Source organism: Apteryx rowi, unplaced genomic scaffold, assembly GCF_003343035.1.
Source record: "Apteryx rowi isolate R43461 unplaced genomic scaffold, aptRow1 scaffold_31, whole genome shotgun sequence".
Lineage (NCBI taxonomy): Eukaryota > Metazoa > Chordata > Aves > Apterygiformes > Apterygidae > Apteryx > Apteryx rowi.
Window position 1 is genome coordinate 3,545,907 of NW_020449530.1, and position 14,242 is coordinate 3,560,148.

The 14,242-nt window shown below is 45.1% G+C and overlaps 1 protein-coding gene across 1 annotated transcript in view; it reads left to right on the top strand.

Annotated features, from left to right (window-relative positions):
* The window catches only part of SLC6A12 (solute carrier family 6 member 12), a 49,592-nt gene that overhangs the window by 11,243 nt on the left and 24,107 nt on the right, over positions 1-14,242 (top strand). Inside the window, exons 2-4 of the mRNA XM_026070335.1 lie at positions 6,802-6,986; positions 10,958-11,092; positions 12,473-12,613. Coding sequence (XP_025926120.1) covers positions 6,806-6,986; positions 10,958-11,092; positions 12,473-12,613 — 457 coding nt within the window. The 5' untranslated portion in view covers positions 6,802-6,805. The remainder of the gene's footprint in view (positions 1-6,801; positions 6,987-10,957; positions 11,093-12,472; positions 12,614-14,242) is intronic.

Consider the following 14,242-nt stretch of genomic DNA (forward strand, 5'->3'; position numbering starts at 1 on the left):
GTGGATACGGCTGGGTTACGGGCTAAGCAAAGGTCTTGAGCTTATTTGGTTTGATGTAAAGGCAGAGGTGGGAGTCAGTCCACATTTACCTCCCCTTTACAGACCTCATCAGTTAGTCTTGATTTTTTTTTCTAGGCTGAATAAGAAACCACCTCTGTATCTCTGTAGCCTACAGCAGGGCTGGCGAGCCATTGACACTGACACAGATTGAACTAGCGCAGAGAACAAGCTGCACTGCATTTAGTGAGTAATTCGGTGCTGGCCATCAGGAAAGACCAGCCTCTGTTAAGTACGTGGGAGGATCTCCTGCTTTGATAGCAAAAGACGGGGCAGGAGCCATTTGGTCCCCTTCTCAGCTGGTTGTGTGTGCTCTGAAGGAGAAGGGTCTGTAATCTTTGCAGCTTGTATCACAGATGTACATGTCATTAGCATATTTACAGTTGCTCCTTATCTCACTCTTGCTAGCGTCAGTAAGCAGCAAACTCACTAACTGCAGGAGTGTTGCTCTTATTTCTTCCTAGAGAAAATGTAAGCAGGATCCGATCCTTTTTACAGCCTCCTGTGCCCCATGAACCTTGCTGAGCAGATGCTTTGAAAATGCCCTATAGCCCACACAACCTGCAAGTTAATTAGAAGGTGTAAAGAAACCATCTAGCTTTCATCAGCTTGAAATGAAAGGCATTTTAGTTTTGAATGCTGTCCAGGAGCTGATCAGTTTTTCTCTTGCTACGTTTCCTTGCCCTTTTCCTTTTAGCAGTTGGAGTGAGCTGTTCTGCTAGCAGTGTTTGGGTTTGGAAACGGCTGTGGTTAAAGCAGCCAGCCCCATTCACGTAGCTGCTCTTAGACTGGCTGAAAAGTACTTACTCCTACCGCTAATATTTTCCTGTCCATCCTGCAGATAAGACCTATTCCACTGGCAGCCCTCATGCACTAATCTAACTAGGTTTGTTCCTTAAGCTGTGCTCTGGCACTGCTGTTCCTCACATAGTCCTGATTTTCTGCTCCCTCAGCTGCCCCCTCCTCCTGCCATCAAAATGCAATGCAGGATTTCAGCTGCTGACTAACTGCTGGTTCATATCATGCAACTGGAGAATTTTCTGTGTCCTCATACTCCTCCTTTTGTAACACAGCACAGCCTGTTTTCTTTCTGATTCCTCCCTTCCCACCTTAAATTGCAGTTTACCTGCTTGGCTGCTGCTTGTTCTAAAATAAAACAAAAAAGTATAAATGCAGTTCAGCTGTCTGCAGCGTCACCTGCAATTCTGCCTTGTGGTTCCCTCAGCTCAAACAGCACCTACAAGAGTCCAAAGGTGCTTTAAATTGTGTTTCCTCTGATAAGCATTACCTTGTGCTTTTTAACGATGTTTCAATTGCTGTCTCATTGTTCACTTCTGAGATTTGTCCTTCTCTCATTTACCTTGAGATAAAATAGCAGAAGAGGTCAAATGGAGGATGTTAACTTCCCAGCAGTAGGAGCTCTTATGTGACCACAGGCACAGTCATCTGGCTCTCAGGAAGAAATGCAGCAGGTGAATCTCTAGTGGTTTTTCCCTCCAGTGCCCAAACCCCATGCAGCTGCTTCCCCTTCTTTCTCTGGTCCCTCGTCTCACTTGAGTAGCCAGCCACAAGCCCTGGATAAGCCCTTTTCACCTGGGGAGGGGTTGAGGATACCACTGTGCTTTCAAAGGATGCTTTCATTCTCCTTCAGGGTCCTCTCTTTCTGGTTCCTGCTTCCCCTCTTTAATGGCAGCTGTTCCCAAATAAAACCAATAAATGCTATTCTCCTGCATTTCTACACGGTGCTTTCTGCACATCAGACTAAACTTATGAGTGCCCAAAGCACTTCAGATGAGTCCTTGGTCTCCCTTGCCTTCCATGGCCCTACCTGAAGGATCCCAAAGTGGCAGGTGCTGAACTATCATAGCAGAAAAAATGTGAGCAAGGGAAGACTGGACTAGTCCATTCAGTGTTGAAGAAGGGAACTTCTTGGTGTAGCCTGTGCTTCTGGCTGGCTGCAAGTTGTGTGCTTGTGTTTTAGTGGGTGGGAAAATCCATGTGGATTCTTATTTTCTCAGCATTAAATCTCATGGGTTAAAAATTGTGRTTTCCTCCACACAGCATATTCCATATCCAACCCAGTTACTTTCACACCGAGTTGCCTGTTACACCGGGCAGAAAAGAAGCCCCTGTCTTCTCTGTAGGAAGACAACAGGCTGGTGGTTATACCTACAAAGGATACTCCAGGCCCAGACAAAGGCACCTCTTCAAAGTGCCGAGGGAAGAAAATGCAACAGGGCACCTCTGAAATAGAGACTAGTGAGATGAGAGGGAGCCGAGAAAGAAAGGTGGTGGTGGTGGCTGAATGGGCCCAGAAGAGGGGGTAGGATGGGAGACAGTGTCAGATTTATCAGTGGGGAAAAATGTCTGAAACTGGAGGAGTCAGAGGAGCAAGGTCCCTGCCTGTCTTTTTCTCCAAACTTAGGCAAAGAAACAGCAGAAAAAGTGCAGACAGGCAGCGAGGGGCAAAGCATTTTCTTCAAACTCGCATATAAAGAGCAGGAGAATCTAATGGGAGAAGAAAATGTCTTTGTGGGTTGGGAATGATGTAACACAGTGGGTGGCTGTGGCTGCTGTGGGAGAGTCAAATTGTTCCTAGCTGGAAACAAGAAGTTATCTGAGTCCCCATCTGGCCTGAGAACATATAGGACAGGGGCACAGTAGCATTAGATGTTTAGGAATAGAGCCAGGAGGTGTGTGAATAGGTTTGTTCTTAGAAACAGCAGGCAAACAGAGGAGGGAAATGCTGGACACGTGTCATGCTGTGCATTGCTTTGCCTGGAAAGGGAGAAGGTGGAGCTCATGGCATAAAGTGCTGAAACTTAGGGCACTGGCTTAGTTTCACCTCTGCCACTTTTATCCAGTCAGGATGGCTCAGTTCCATAGGCAGACTGCATTTTCCTGTTTTAAAATAGGGAAATAAAGCCACAAATGCAGCATCTCCCCTGCTGGTCTSTTTGTTCCAGAGTTGTTCTTCAGTGCAGTACCCCAACTTTTGTGCTTTCTGTTGACCCACTGTAGAGTCAGAGGATAATTGCAAAGTCCAAATCCTGGCCTAGATATCTCTAAGGTTAAGGCTGGTTACAGGGTTGAGGCCATGGGCTGGCACTTGGGGCATTCCCTCCCAGGGGCTAAGTGAGAGGAGGTGACTCCATGTTTGTGATCTTCTACTGCCCCTGTGTAAAACAGGTGTAACAAAAACATGTAAAACAAACATTAGTAGAAATAGACTGGCTCTTGGATCCACCTTGCCTTAAAAGAATAAACATAAAGAAATTAGCTAAGTCCTCTCTTGTCAGCTACTCATGACATCCTCAATAAGCCCAGACTTAAGCACCATTGTGCTTGATAATGTGCACTGAACTGCAGCAAATTGGAACATGCCAAGGACTGTGACAGATCAAACACGTTTCATTAAGTATGTGTTATTTTTTCTCTCCCATTTGACAGTGCGTGGAGCTCTGCTCCTCTCAAAGATGAGCAGGCTGTGCTGCAGCATCTGAATGAACTGATTAGCCAGCTGGCAGGCTGTGCTGTAGATAGGGAGTGGGGAAAGGGGCCTTGCTTGGGTTTCAGGAACTGAGAAAAGACTGGATGGAGGACCTCGCGCTTCCATCTCCCAATCAACACAGCAAGCAAGCTAAGTGGAGGAGGCAAAGCTGGGACCGGGAGGATTGCCACGCCGGCAAGCCATCGGTGCCTTGGTAGGACTGCACCAGCCAGCATTTGGGGTGCATGACATGACTTCTGGATTACACCACCTTCTTTAAATGTGGGGTTAGAGGTAGGGTATGATCCTGTTGGAGGACTGATCCAGCATGACACTCAAGCGCAGATCCAGACATGCTATAGAGCATGGTGAGTTTGGGGCTGTATGAATGGTACCTGTAAAGCATCTGTAAATTGGCACTTGCAGCATATGGGCCATAAAGGGCAAAGACTGGGCAAGGAAAGGAGGTAGACTGTTTCCTTAGTGCCCTGGTGCATTTGTATGTGGCACTTATATTGGTTGTGCCCACAGGCATTGCCCACGTGTAAGTTCTTATGAGAAGTAATTCTAAAAAACACTCAAATTTGAGAAGGGGACAGAATTTTCCTGCAATATTTTTGAATAGGTAACTGTATAATCAGGTGAATGGCCTTCACTGACCTTTGCCTGCCCTTCTTCATGTTTTATACTCCTCTGCTCATGCTGCAGCCCCTCTAACTGAAGATAGTGTTAATGCTTCGTGTGGGATTCAGTCCTATATGTCCCTGGAAATCTGCTGCTGATTTCAAAGGGAATAGGATGGGCCCTTCAGCACCAGAGCAAATGGGGAAACAAAGACTGTTGTTGCCTTGGGCATTTCCAGAGCAACTGATGTATAACACTGGGAGGTTTGTTTTCACTTCTTTATTTTAATGACAGAAGGAGGAAATATGCCTTGTGCCAAACATTATCTGCTTCATTATGAATGTTCAGTAAAAGTTGGCTTTTCATATGCCTGTTCCTTTCCATGCCCCTTGGCCTGATATAGCCAGAGGATCAGGATTTATTAAATCATTTCATTTACATTGGGCAATTTACAGAAGCAAATGAGATGCCATGATAACAACACTGTCTTCTGTGTATTAAGAAGTGTAAGCCTAGCCAACCAGTTCCTGCTCCTACTTCCTCCTTGCCCTGATGAACATTGCACCAAAAGAAATGCCATGGTGTTTGTAGGCTACTGGATCAGTTTGATATTAGGACCATACTTGCTGTCATTGCCAGTTGGCTCAGCCCCTCGATAGTCCCTATTATCCATGTGTTGGCTCCTATTGTGATGCTAGCCTGAAGTGAGACAACTAGAGAGAAACTATGCATGAGGAGAGAGGGAATGGTTTCCCATCCTGTTTGAGGGTGCAAAGGTTGTTGGATAGATCTGGAGGTCCTGTAGGGTGGAGAAAGTCGTGTGGTGAGAAATTGCTCATTCTGCTTATTGGGAGTGGTCTCTGGGCTGAACCCCATCCAGACTTGTACTTGGACCTTGCCTGGGAGAGAACTGGCTGAAGGGGCCAGAAGAGATCCAGGGGCAGAGTTGAGCAGTGTGGATGATGCAGATCCTTGTCCCTGCTTGCTCCCTGGAAATGGAGATGTCCTCTCAGGAGGCACAGAGAGAGGTATTAAAAAACCTATCAAATCACCAGGAAATTGCATCTCTGTAAGTTAATGTTGAGGGACAAAGTCCTGATTTCTTAGCGCTCAGAGCTGATGGGAATGGAAGCCTTGAACAGAGATGCTGCTGCTCTGGAGAGGTTCAGTTCTGGTTCAGTTTCCCAATCCCCACTTGGGAACGTGTGTCCCTTGCTGATGCCAATCACACCATCAAAGCTTCTGTTCAGTAATGCCATTGATGAAATGTAGCTATGGCTAGGACTTCCTTGGTACAGTCACCAGCTATGCTGCTTACGTAAGGTCTGTGCTCTCCAGCTGGACTTCCACATGCATCCTTACCTCAGGTAACTTGCTGGAGCAATCTTTTGAGGAGAATTTTTTAGCTAAGTCAAAGGGAGCTCTTTCTCTTTACACTTTAGTTTCCTCTCATACTCAGATGTCTGTAATCAAAGTGAAAATGTCAACAAGAAGACTCAGTCTGGTCTGTGCAAATTTTAGCTAGATTTAAATTGACTAGCCAATTAAAAGGAGTTTGTGTATGATGAAAAATTTTATCTTGTAACAAGCAGCCTCTAACTTTGCTTAATTAAGATGATGCTAAACACAATTCAGGATTTAGTATAGACAGGGAGAATGTCTTCCTTCTACCACTCTACAGGTCCGGTCACATTCAATGTGCTTTGTCAGACAGTGAGTTCCCTCTGTATTTGCATGGCTGGGCTTGGTTTTCACTGCAATAATTGAGCTTGTCTTATTTTAGCACATCCTTGCCCAACCGGGAAACACCTGAGCACTTCACAAGTATGAGGGCCTTTTGCTAATCTCAGGGGCTTTGTTTCCTTGCTTTGTTTTCTTTGCAGGGTTGGGCAATGAGGTGGAGGTCTGTTGCTCATGCCTGTTTGTTATTAAGGGGAGTCTGGGTGAAATCAGCRTGTGTGGTTTTTTGCTCAGAAGGCATGCTGTATTGTAATATAACGTGGTGGCCAGTAGGTCAAAGATAGTAATTCAGCACCCCTGGCAGTGCCTCAAAATAAATGACAGGTCTTCCATTCTTATTCAGACTAATAATCCATGAATTCTCTACCTGCACTCTGAAGCCATTTCAGAAAAAGACAGTGACTACATACTGGGAAGGGGAATTTCTTCTGCCCCTGTTCCCCTGCTTTAGCTCCAAATCCTTTTCTCTTCCTCAGAATTGTTGCTTCCAAAGTCACAGCCAAGTTACCACCAGCTGGGAAGAGGCAGAGCATTGGGGTTGGGGGTATAGAGGGGCAGATGGGCTAGGAGGGCCTAGGTAGACGGCTGTGGGGAGGAAAGTTGAATGAGGGAGTGAATCCAGAGTGATGCAGGTAGGTCCATCTCACCTTACCAGTGCCTTCTGTGCCTTCAAAGTAGCTTTTCTGTGGGGCAGAAATTCTCCCTGAATGTATCCTGGGGAAAATGCTTTGTGATGACTTTAAAGCTGTTTTCCAAAGGATGAGGGGGACCTGATGGTAACACTATGAATGCATTCRTTCTGGTGGCTGGGTCTCTTCTCTCCTCCTTCCACCAGGTTGTCCTACAATGACCTTCTACATCCTGTGCTCTGCTTTTCCTCTGTCCTGCAGAACCATGAGGAAAACTGCAGAGCCCAATGGGGCCGTGGCGGGGTCTGAAGAGCTAAAAGATGAGGAAATGGAAGAAAGAGGCCAGTGGAGTAACAAAGTGGAGTTTGTCCTGTCTGTGGCTGGGGAGATCATTGGTCTGGGAAATGTGTGGCGGTTCCCATACCTCTGCTACAAGAATGGAGGCGGTAAGTTCACAGCATGCGTGAGCTGTCCTAGGCATGTAGGCACTACAAGAGATACCCTAGTGCCTGAATCCAATACTCCTACCCCTCACAATCCCTGCCCTCTCTCCTATACTCCTTTATTCTCCCTTCCAGCAAGTTAGTTCCTGCCAAAACCATGAGGAAAGGCACTGGGAAGTGAATCCAACTCCCCAGCAGGTCCTATGTCTCAAAGCAGCTCCATCATCCGGATGATGAATTGAACTTTTTAGGAGGAGAGCCCTTCCAGTAACTTTTCAAGGCTCGTGGGCATTCACAGAGACATGGTCTTCCAAAATGATGAGAAAGCTGTGATGGGTCAGAAGGCCAGCAGAAATCTACTTATTGCCCTTTTCCCAGCCTTCCTGTCGTCCCTACCTCCCTCCTGCCATTGCTATAGAGGAGGAAAGGCTTTGACGGTGCTGGTATCTTTGCCAAAGGCTGATACCCGCTTCCTGGGTGCCTGCTTCCTTCTCTACGGAACTTGATCTCCCACCATATCTCCTCACAGGGCTGGTTGGCCTGTGGTTATTAGCAGAAATCCAGCATTTTATTATGTCAGTACAACTGGAGATATGCTTTTTGGAACAGAGGTCAGCTCTATAAATGAGAAAGAGGACCAGATGCCCAAAGCTGAAGAGCCAAGGTGCTTGTCGTATTGGAAAATATAAGATGGAAGGGCCATCTTTCGGTGTATGTGGGGGAAGGAGTTGCTTGGAGGATGGGAAGGAGGGAGGACATTTCTACCTCTTCCTCAGGAACAGTTCTCCAAGTGATCAACCCACTGCTTGGGAAATCTGTCCCGAGGAAGGGTCTGTTCCCCTTCCCTTTTGTTTTGTAGCATGACTCTCTGGTTTCCTTTTCCCAGTAAAACTGCAGTAAGATCATCACATGGTTAAAAATTAAATTTTCTCACGACAATAAAATGAAACTGTGGAAGAAATGGGGGAATAATTGGCTGTCACTAACTTTTCTTAGTAAATCAAAGTCCAACCTTTTTATAAGGAAAAAGGAGGACTAAGAGATCACATATCAAATAAAGCAATAACCTCTCTTGCTCTTATTTGATATGATCACCTTGAGATAACACTCTGGGCTGTGCATGTTCCCCCACTTTTAAAATTCCTTTCTCTGTAGACCACGTTGCAAAGGCCTTCCTTTCCCCACAGCAGCTCACAAAATGGATTAACGATTCATTGTTGTTTGTCCCAGGACTACCAAATTCCTGTCCCATGTGCTGTTACTGGAGTTTATCTGAATCAAGCTGGAGTCAATACAATGTCTGCTCTGAACCAAACGGGCTTTGGATCAGTTAAAAGAACAGTTAAAAAAAAAATGGAAGGAGTTTTTCTTGAACCTGAGATGGTTTTCATCAGACCTTTTGTTTTCCTCTAAGGTTTTGATGATAGCCAGTGAGGCAACAAATGCAAGTCAGAACTGCATGGGATGGAAAACATTGACCRTGCATCTGATTTAATAGGACATTCTGCAATGACACTTTGAAAGGAGGGGTAGAAAAGTTGTGGTTTTTGCATGGAAAATTCCTTTCTGAGCTCAGATGATATCTCTAAATAGTTTATGCCTATGGTATCCGGTTCAGTTGTCTTTGCAATTTATATGCTAATTAGTGTAAGTGAAAAGGCTACTTTTTTCATTTTAGATGTCGATTGAATAACTTTTATTTTTTTAACCAAACTATCCTGGAATATCTCAGGGTGTATTCAGAGGCCAGCAGGGCTAGGCTTGGCAAAGRTTAAGATGAGAAAGTCTCCCCTCCCAACTTGCACATTACCATTGCAGAAAGTATGCAGCTATCGTAGAAGGTACGTATCTCCCTCTAACTCAGTAGGGAACCAAATGGCCAACAAGGCACTGTTTTTCCTGTAACACTAAAAGATAAAGTCCTTGAAGCTGTTGTAAAAAGATATTTACCATCTATATAAGCTTCCCAACTCCCAAACTGGAAAATGCTATCCTGTTACTTTTCTGCAGCTCCAGATATAATAAGACAGTTGTAAAGCTGTAAAAGTAGATGTAATAAAAACAGTTATGCTGACTTGCTGTAAAGCAACTGACAGTGGCTGCACTTTCAGATTTGATCTAGTTACTTGGCATATCGAAGCTCTTATTGACTTGTAAGGAAAGAGGGTCTATATCTGGAGTCCCCTCCCAGGCCCTCATCTCCTCCGAGGGAGCAGCAAACTGGGGAGGAGATCACAACTGGAGTTAGAGCTGGTAACCGCTCTGGGAATGTTAAGAGGCAAACCAGTAAGGCTGTAAGGAAGCCCTCTTGTTACTCAGTGACGAAAATGGATCAATCTCTGGGACAAATAGTATCAGAAAACAGGGTCTGGGACCTTCTGAAAGGTTAATCATCTACGTACAGGATAATAAAGCTCTGTTACAGACAGTGTTTAAAGAAGCCTTGTATCATCAAACAAAGCAGCTGCCTCTGGTTTAACATGCACAGTTCATGTCCCCAGCTCTGCAAATCTGGATTGGCGCTGTGATCCACCCTCCCTTCCGCTGGCCTCGGGTCCCCTGCAGCTATGGCACAGCTGTGTTTAGAGGAAATCTGGATGTTGCTTGTTATTTTAACATTGTTGGCTTAAAAACTAGAGGAAGTGTTCCTAATTGCTAATTTTCTGTCACGGGAAGGAATTTCAGTGTGGATGACTGTGCTGGCATTGGAGGAGTGGACCTGGGGGACAAGGTCTGCTTCTGCTGAGGGAAAGAGCCCACATCTCTACTGCAAACAGCCGAGCTGCTCTCCAGGCACTGGCAGTGGGAGATGCTCATTACCAAAAGTTCACTATATGACGGCAAGACCTTGGCAGTTGATGTTCCAACTAGGAAGGCAGTCACCTTGGCCTGCTTTGTTTTTGCTGTCTCTGTCTGGAGGGGAGAAAAAGTGTGAAATTCCTATGCCCATGATGGGGAGAAAGATTATGAGATGATAGGAGGAATTCAAGCAATGAAACAGATCTCAGGAGCAGTTTTGAGCAGAATAAGGAAAGAACAGGGTGTTTTGKTTTGGTGGCAGAACCAAAAAGATGGAAAATAAGTTCAAATCTGGCTGAGCAGGCCGTAAACCTTGGATTTTTTTTTTTTTGCTTTTGCTGCATTTTTTTCTGTTTTTTTTTTTTTGTTTCTGGGAAAACTACTGATTTCTTTCTCCCTCCTCTTCCATTTCATCAAGGGTTAATCTGAAATATTTTATTTAAATTTAACTGAATATTTGTTCTATTCTTGGGTTATTTTAATTCCTTATTTCATTCTGACTTCTCTTAAGACTTCTTCCATATTTTAATGAAAAATGGAATTTGAAGACAGAAGTTGAACTTTTTCATTTTGGAAATGCTGGAAAGATACTCTGTTGCCATTCCTTTCAACCTCTGTATCTATTCTTTTGGTGAAAACTACTTGCCAAATTTGACATGCAATATGTGAATAAAGTCTCAAGCACATATTTCGCAGCAAACTTATTATTTGCCAAGAAATGTCAGCAGTGTCTAGATTTGTATCTTCTGGGCAAGCGGGACTTTTGTTGTAACTCCTGGGAAAAGAAGAACAGATGTGGTTATGTGAATCAAGGATACCTTTTGCTTTTCCTGACTTCTGCTGGAAGCTTGAATGGGAGGGTTGTAACAATGGGGGCAACTTCTCTAGTACTATCTATTTTCTTCCCTTCATTTGGCCACTCCTTACTTCTAGGCTGTGGCTAAGACCAAACTCAGAAGTACTGCAGTAGCACAGGACAGACCACTCTTGCATTTTTTTTCCAAGAAAGGAAGGAGTTAGAGACCCTGTTATTCTGCACAGGCTGCACAATTAGTTCAGAGAAATGTTTGTGTTTGCATAGCTGATTCCAGTTGCGGCCCCATGTAGCTGGCAAGGGGTGGCAGGGATAAGGTTTTAAAGAGGTTTCTGAGGTAGCATCTCTCCTCTCTCCCCAGGAGCCTTCCTCATCCCCTACCTCATCTTCCTTTTCACCTGTGGGATCCCAGTGTTCTTCCTGGAAACTGCACTGGGGCAGTACACCAGCCAGGGAGGGGTGACGGCCTGGAGGAAGATCTGCCCCATCTTTGAAGGTGAGTCAAAGGGCAATTGCTGGCGGCAGCTTCTAATAATTAGTGACTCAGAGCCTTTTTGGAAGTGTTTTTTTATTTATTTATTTTCTGTTGTCTTTTATTCTCCCTCCCTCTCCCAACCTTGTTTTCCCCCAGTCACTGTTGCGTGTGCAGGGGTAGTACCCTGACACCATGTAGGTGACTAAGGGCTTGCCATGCTGGCTGGGGTTGTACTGGCGTGGTGCGAACCACAGTCTCTGCTTTGTGGTGCTCAGAGTCTGAAAGAGATGAGAGGAGTGTGGCAAACAAACAGGAGGAGGAAGAGAGAAGTGTCAACAAACAGATGCCTGTACATAGGCCAGGACAAATATCCAGGAGAGAAGATGAGGAAGGCTAGCTGGCTTGCAGTACACTATACAGCTCTTTCCCCTCCAGGCACTGTCCTCATTGTGTTTGCAGGCTGATGTTCACCTCTGCTGAGCAGGAATCACACTGCAAACACTGGTCTGACAGTCCAGAGACAGCTGGTGTTGTGGTTAAGGCACAGGGGTAAGAATCAGGACTCCTATAGCCCTTATTTTCTCCTGGAGAAAGGTCATTTAATGTTTTTAAGATGTTAATGAATTTAACATTCACAATTCTCCTATTCCTTTCACAGACAAGGAAATCTGTGCTCATGCAGACTAAAGGCATGGTTTATCCACCTAAACACAGGCATGCAGTGCCATTTAAAATGCCCTGGGGAGTCTGGGACATCCCTGCAAGACCCAAGGGATACATGTGGCCTCTGGAGTCAGGGCTGGAGGCTGGACAGGAAAAGCATCTCAAAGGACACAGACAGCTATTTTTAGACAACTGAGTTAGGCCTTCAGTGACCTTTTTGATGTCTCAGTGAGTGATGGACCCAATCAGGATGTGAGGCCAGAGCTCTTGACTCCTAGGCCTGTACTTCTGCTCCTACACCACACTTTATGCGTGGTGTATATCAGCAGTAAAAACCTTTTTTGCTTGAGTCTTTCCACAACCATGTAAATTAACCTGCATTTCTTTTCTTTCATGGCTACAGCTAGCTTTCCTACAGGAGATGTAGTGTAATGCAGTGACACAGTTCTGGTTAGAAAAATATTTTTTTGTCAGCTAAAGGTTTTCTCTCTCTGATCAGAAATTCCACCATAGATGTGTCTAGAGATACCACTAACATGTTTCCTGTCTGCATGCACAAAGTTATGAAATCCTTTCTCTTTTCCTGAGGTGAGTCTTGCACCATTCTCTAGTGAACCAAGTTGTTGGCATTGCACCCTTCTTACCAGGATATGGCCTAGGACTTCATCTGAGGCTACGCCTGACATGTTGGGAGCTGGTTGGCAGCCTTATCTTCACCTCTGTTGCTTTTATTCACAGGAATTGGATATGCGTCACAAGTCATCGAGTTCTATCTGAATATATACTACATCATCATCCTGTGCTGGGCACTTYTCTACCTATTCAGCTCCTTCGCTGCTGTGCTGCCATGGGCCAGTTGCAGTAACCCCTGGAACTCAGGTACACCTTCATGTGGCCCAYTCCTGGGAAGTGGAAGTGGAAGAGGAAAATTTTCCATCAAAACTAACTCCTCTTCCCTTTTCCCAATTCCCTGAAATTGTTTTAGTTTTGTAGAAAATATTTCATATTGATATAAAAATGTTTTGGTTATAGATGAACTTCTTTGGTTTCTGGCATCATTTTGGAGTTGTACCATGGGTGTCACAGTGTGATGCCAAGAAGGGTAGATCTCATGAGATGCTCTATGGCCAGGGACTCCAGTGAATGCAGCTTTCTTCATTTACCATGGACAAGTATCAGGAAGGATAAATGGTCTGACCCTATGCCTAGCTACAGGGGAGAGTAAAACTACTTCTGAATGAAGAAATTTGGGGGCTGAGATTTTACAGAAAATTCCACATTTTTTGCAAAGTGGGGGCATAACTTTCAAGGCAATCTAAAGTCCTCTGCACATGATAGGAGCTTTTTGTTGGATCTGGTACAATAACTTATCTCACAGCTCCCGTTCRCTATCCCACTCCTTTAGAATTACTGGGACAGTTGCGGTCAGTCCTGAGCTGTTTTCCTTTGCACACTCAGCTTTTGATTAAACTGAAAGACCAGGCCTGCAGACGAGGCCTACACTGGAGGATTTTGCCAGTACAGGTCTCCCATAGCAGAAAAAAGAAGCACAGAACTCTAAAGGTACCCTTTTTCCTCTCTAATCACACCTATACAAGTCTCTATATTGATATCTTGGCCAGGGGTCTCATCTCCTCCACCCACAGTTCTATCTGTGCCAAACAGCAAAGGCCCAACTTTGATTTTATTCAGGGCACCTGGGCAGTGTCTGGGAAGGTGGAGTTGATGAGAGATAACCCTCATGGATCAGATGTCCTGACAAGCCTATTTTACTGTATTGGAACAGGTTTTGCTTTCAGTGGAAAGCCAGACCAGAAAAGGCTTTGGCAGCGGCTTGCTTTTTCCCTTTTTCTCTTGTGTCAGGTGATTCAATTCCATCATGCGTTAATTTTGCCCTCTCACAGCTTCCCTTGCCCCTTAATCCCAACAGAGGTAACCATCCTTTTAAACAGTGGATCTGATTCCTTCAGCTCCCCCAGCATGGACTTGTTTGCAAGGAAAGCCACAGATGTTCTCTGAACATGCAGAAGTGTCCCAGCCATAGCTAGGCTTCCTCTGTTTTCATGTGGATCATCTTTTGCTTTCCAGATGAACGATGAGGTGCATTTCTTGGATGCAGGGCATCTCCTCCGTTTTTAGGAATTTCACACTATGTGACAGGATTGGGTAAGGGGGATTGGAACAAAAAGACAACTGCGGTATCTGCGAGCACATACATGCATGTATGTGTGAACAGGGAATGGTGCGTGTTGATGAGAATGGGATTTTGTGTCCTGGGTACTCATATCAGCTATCCCACAATAATCTACATTTTGCAGCCATTTGGTTTCCATTTGGCAGGGAATCACTCTCCCAATCTCCCATCCCCATTTCCCTCCCTCCTTCCCCAAGCCCTCTGACTGCTCCTGAATGGGGATTCATTCGGGGCTGGGGAGAGCAAGAGTTTAATGGGATGTTTAATGAGATGCAAGAGTTTAATGAGATGCTCTAAAGCACAGGGTGAAGGGT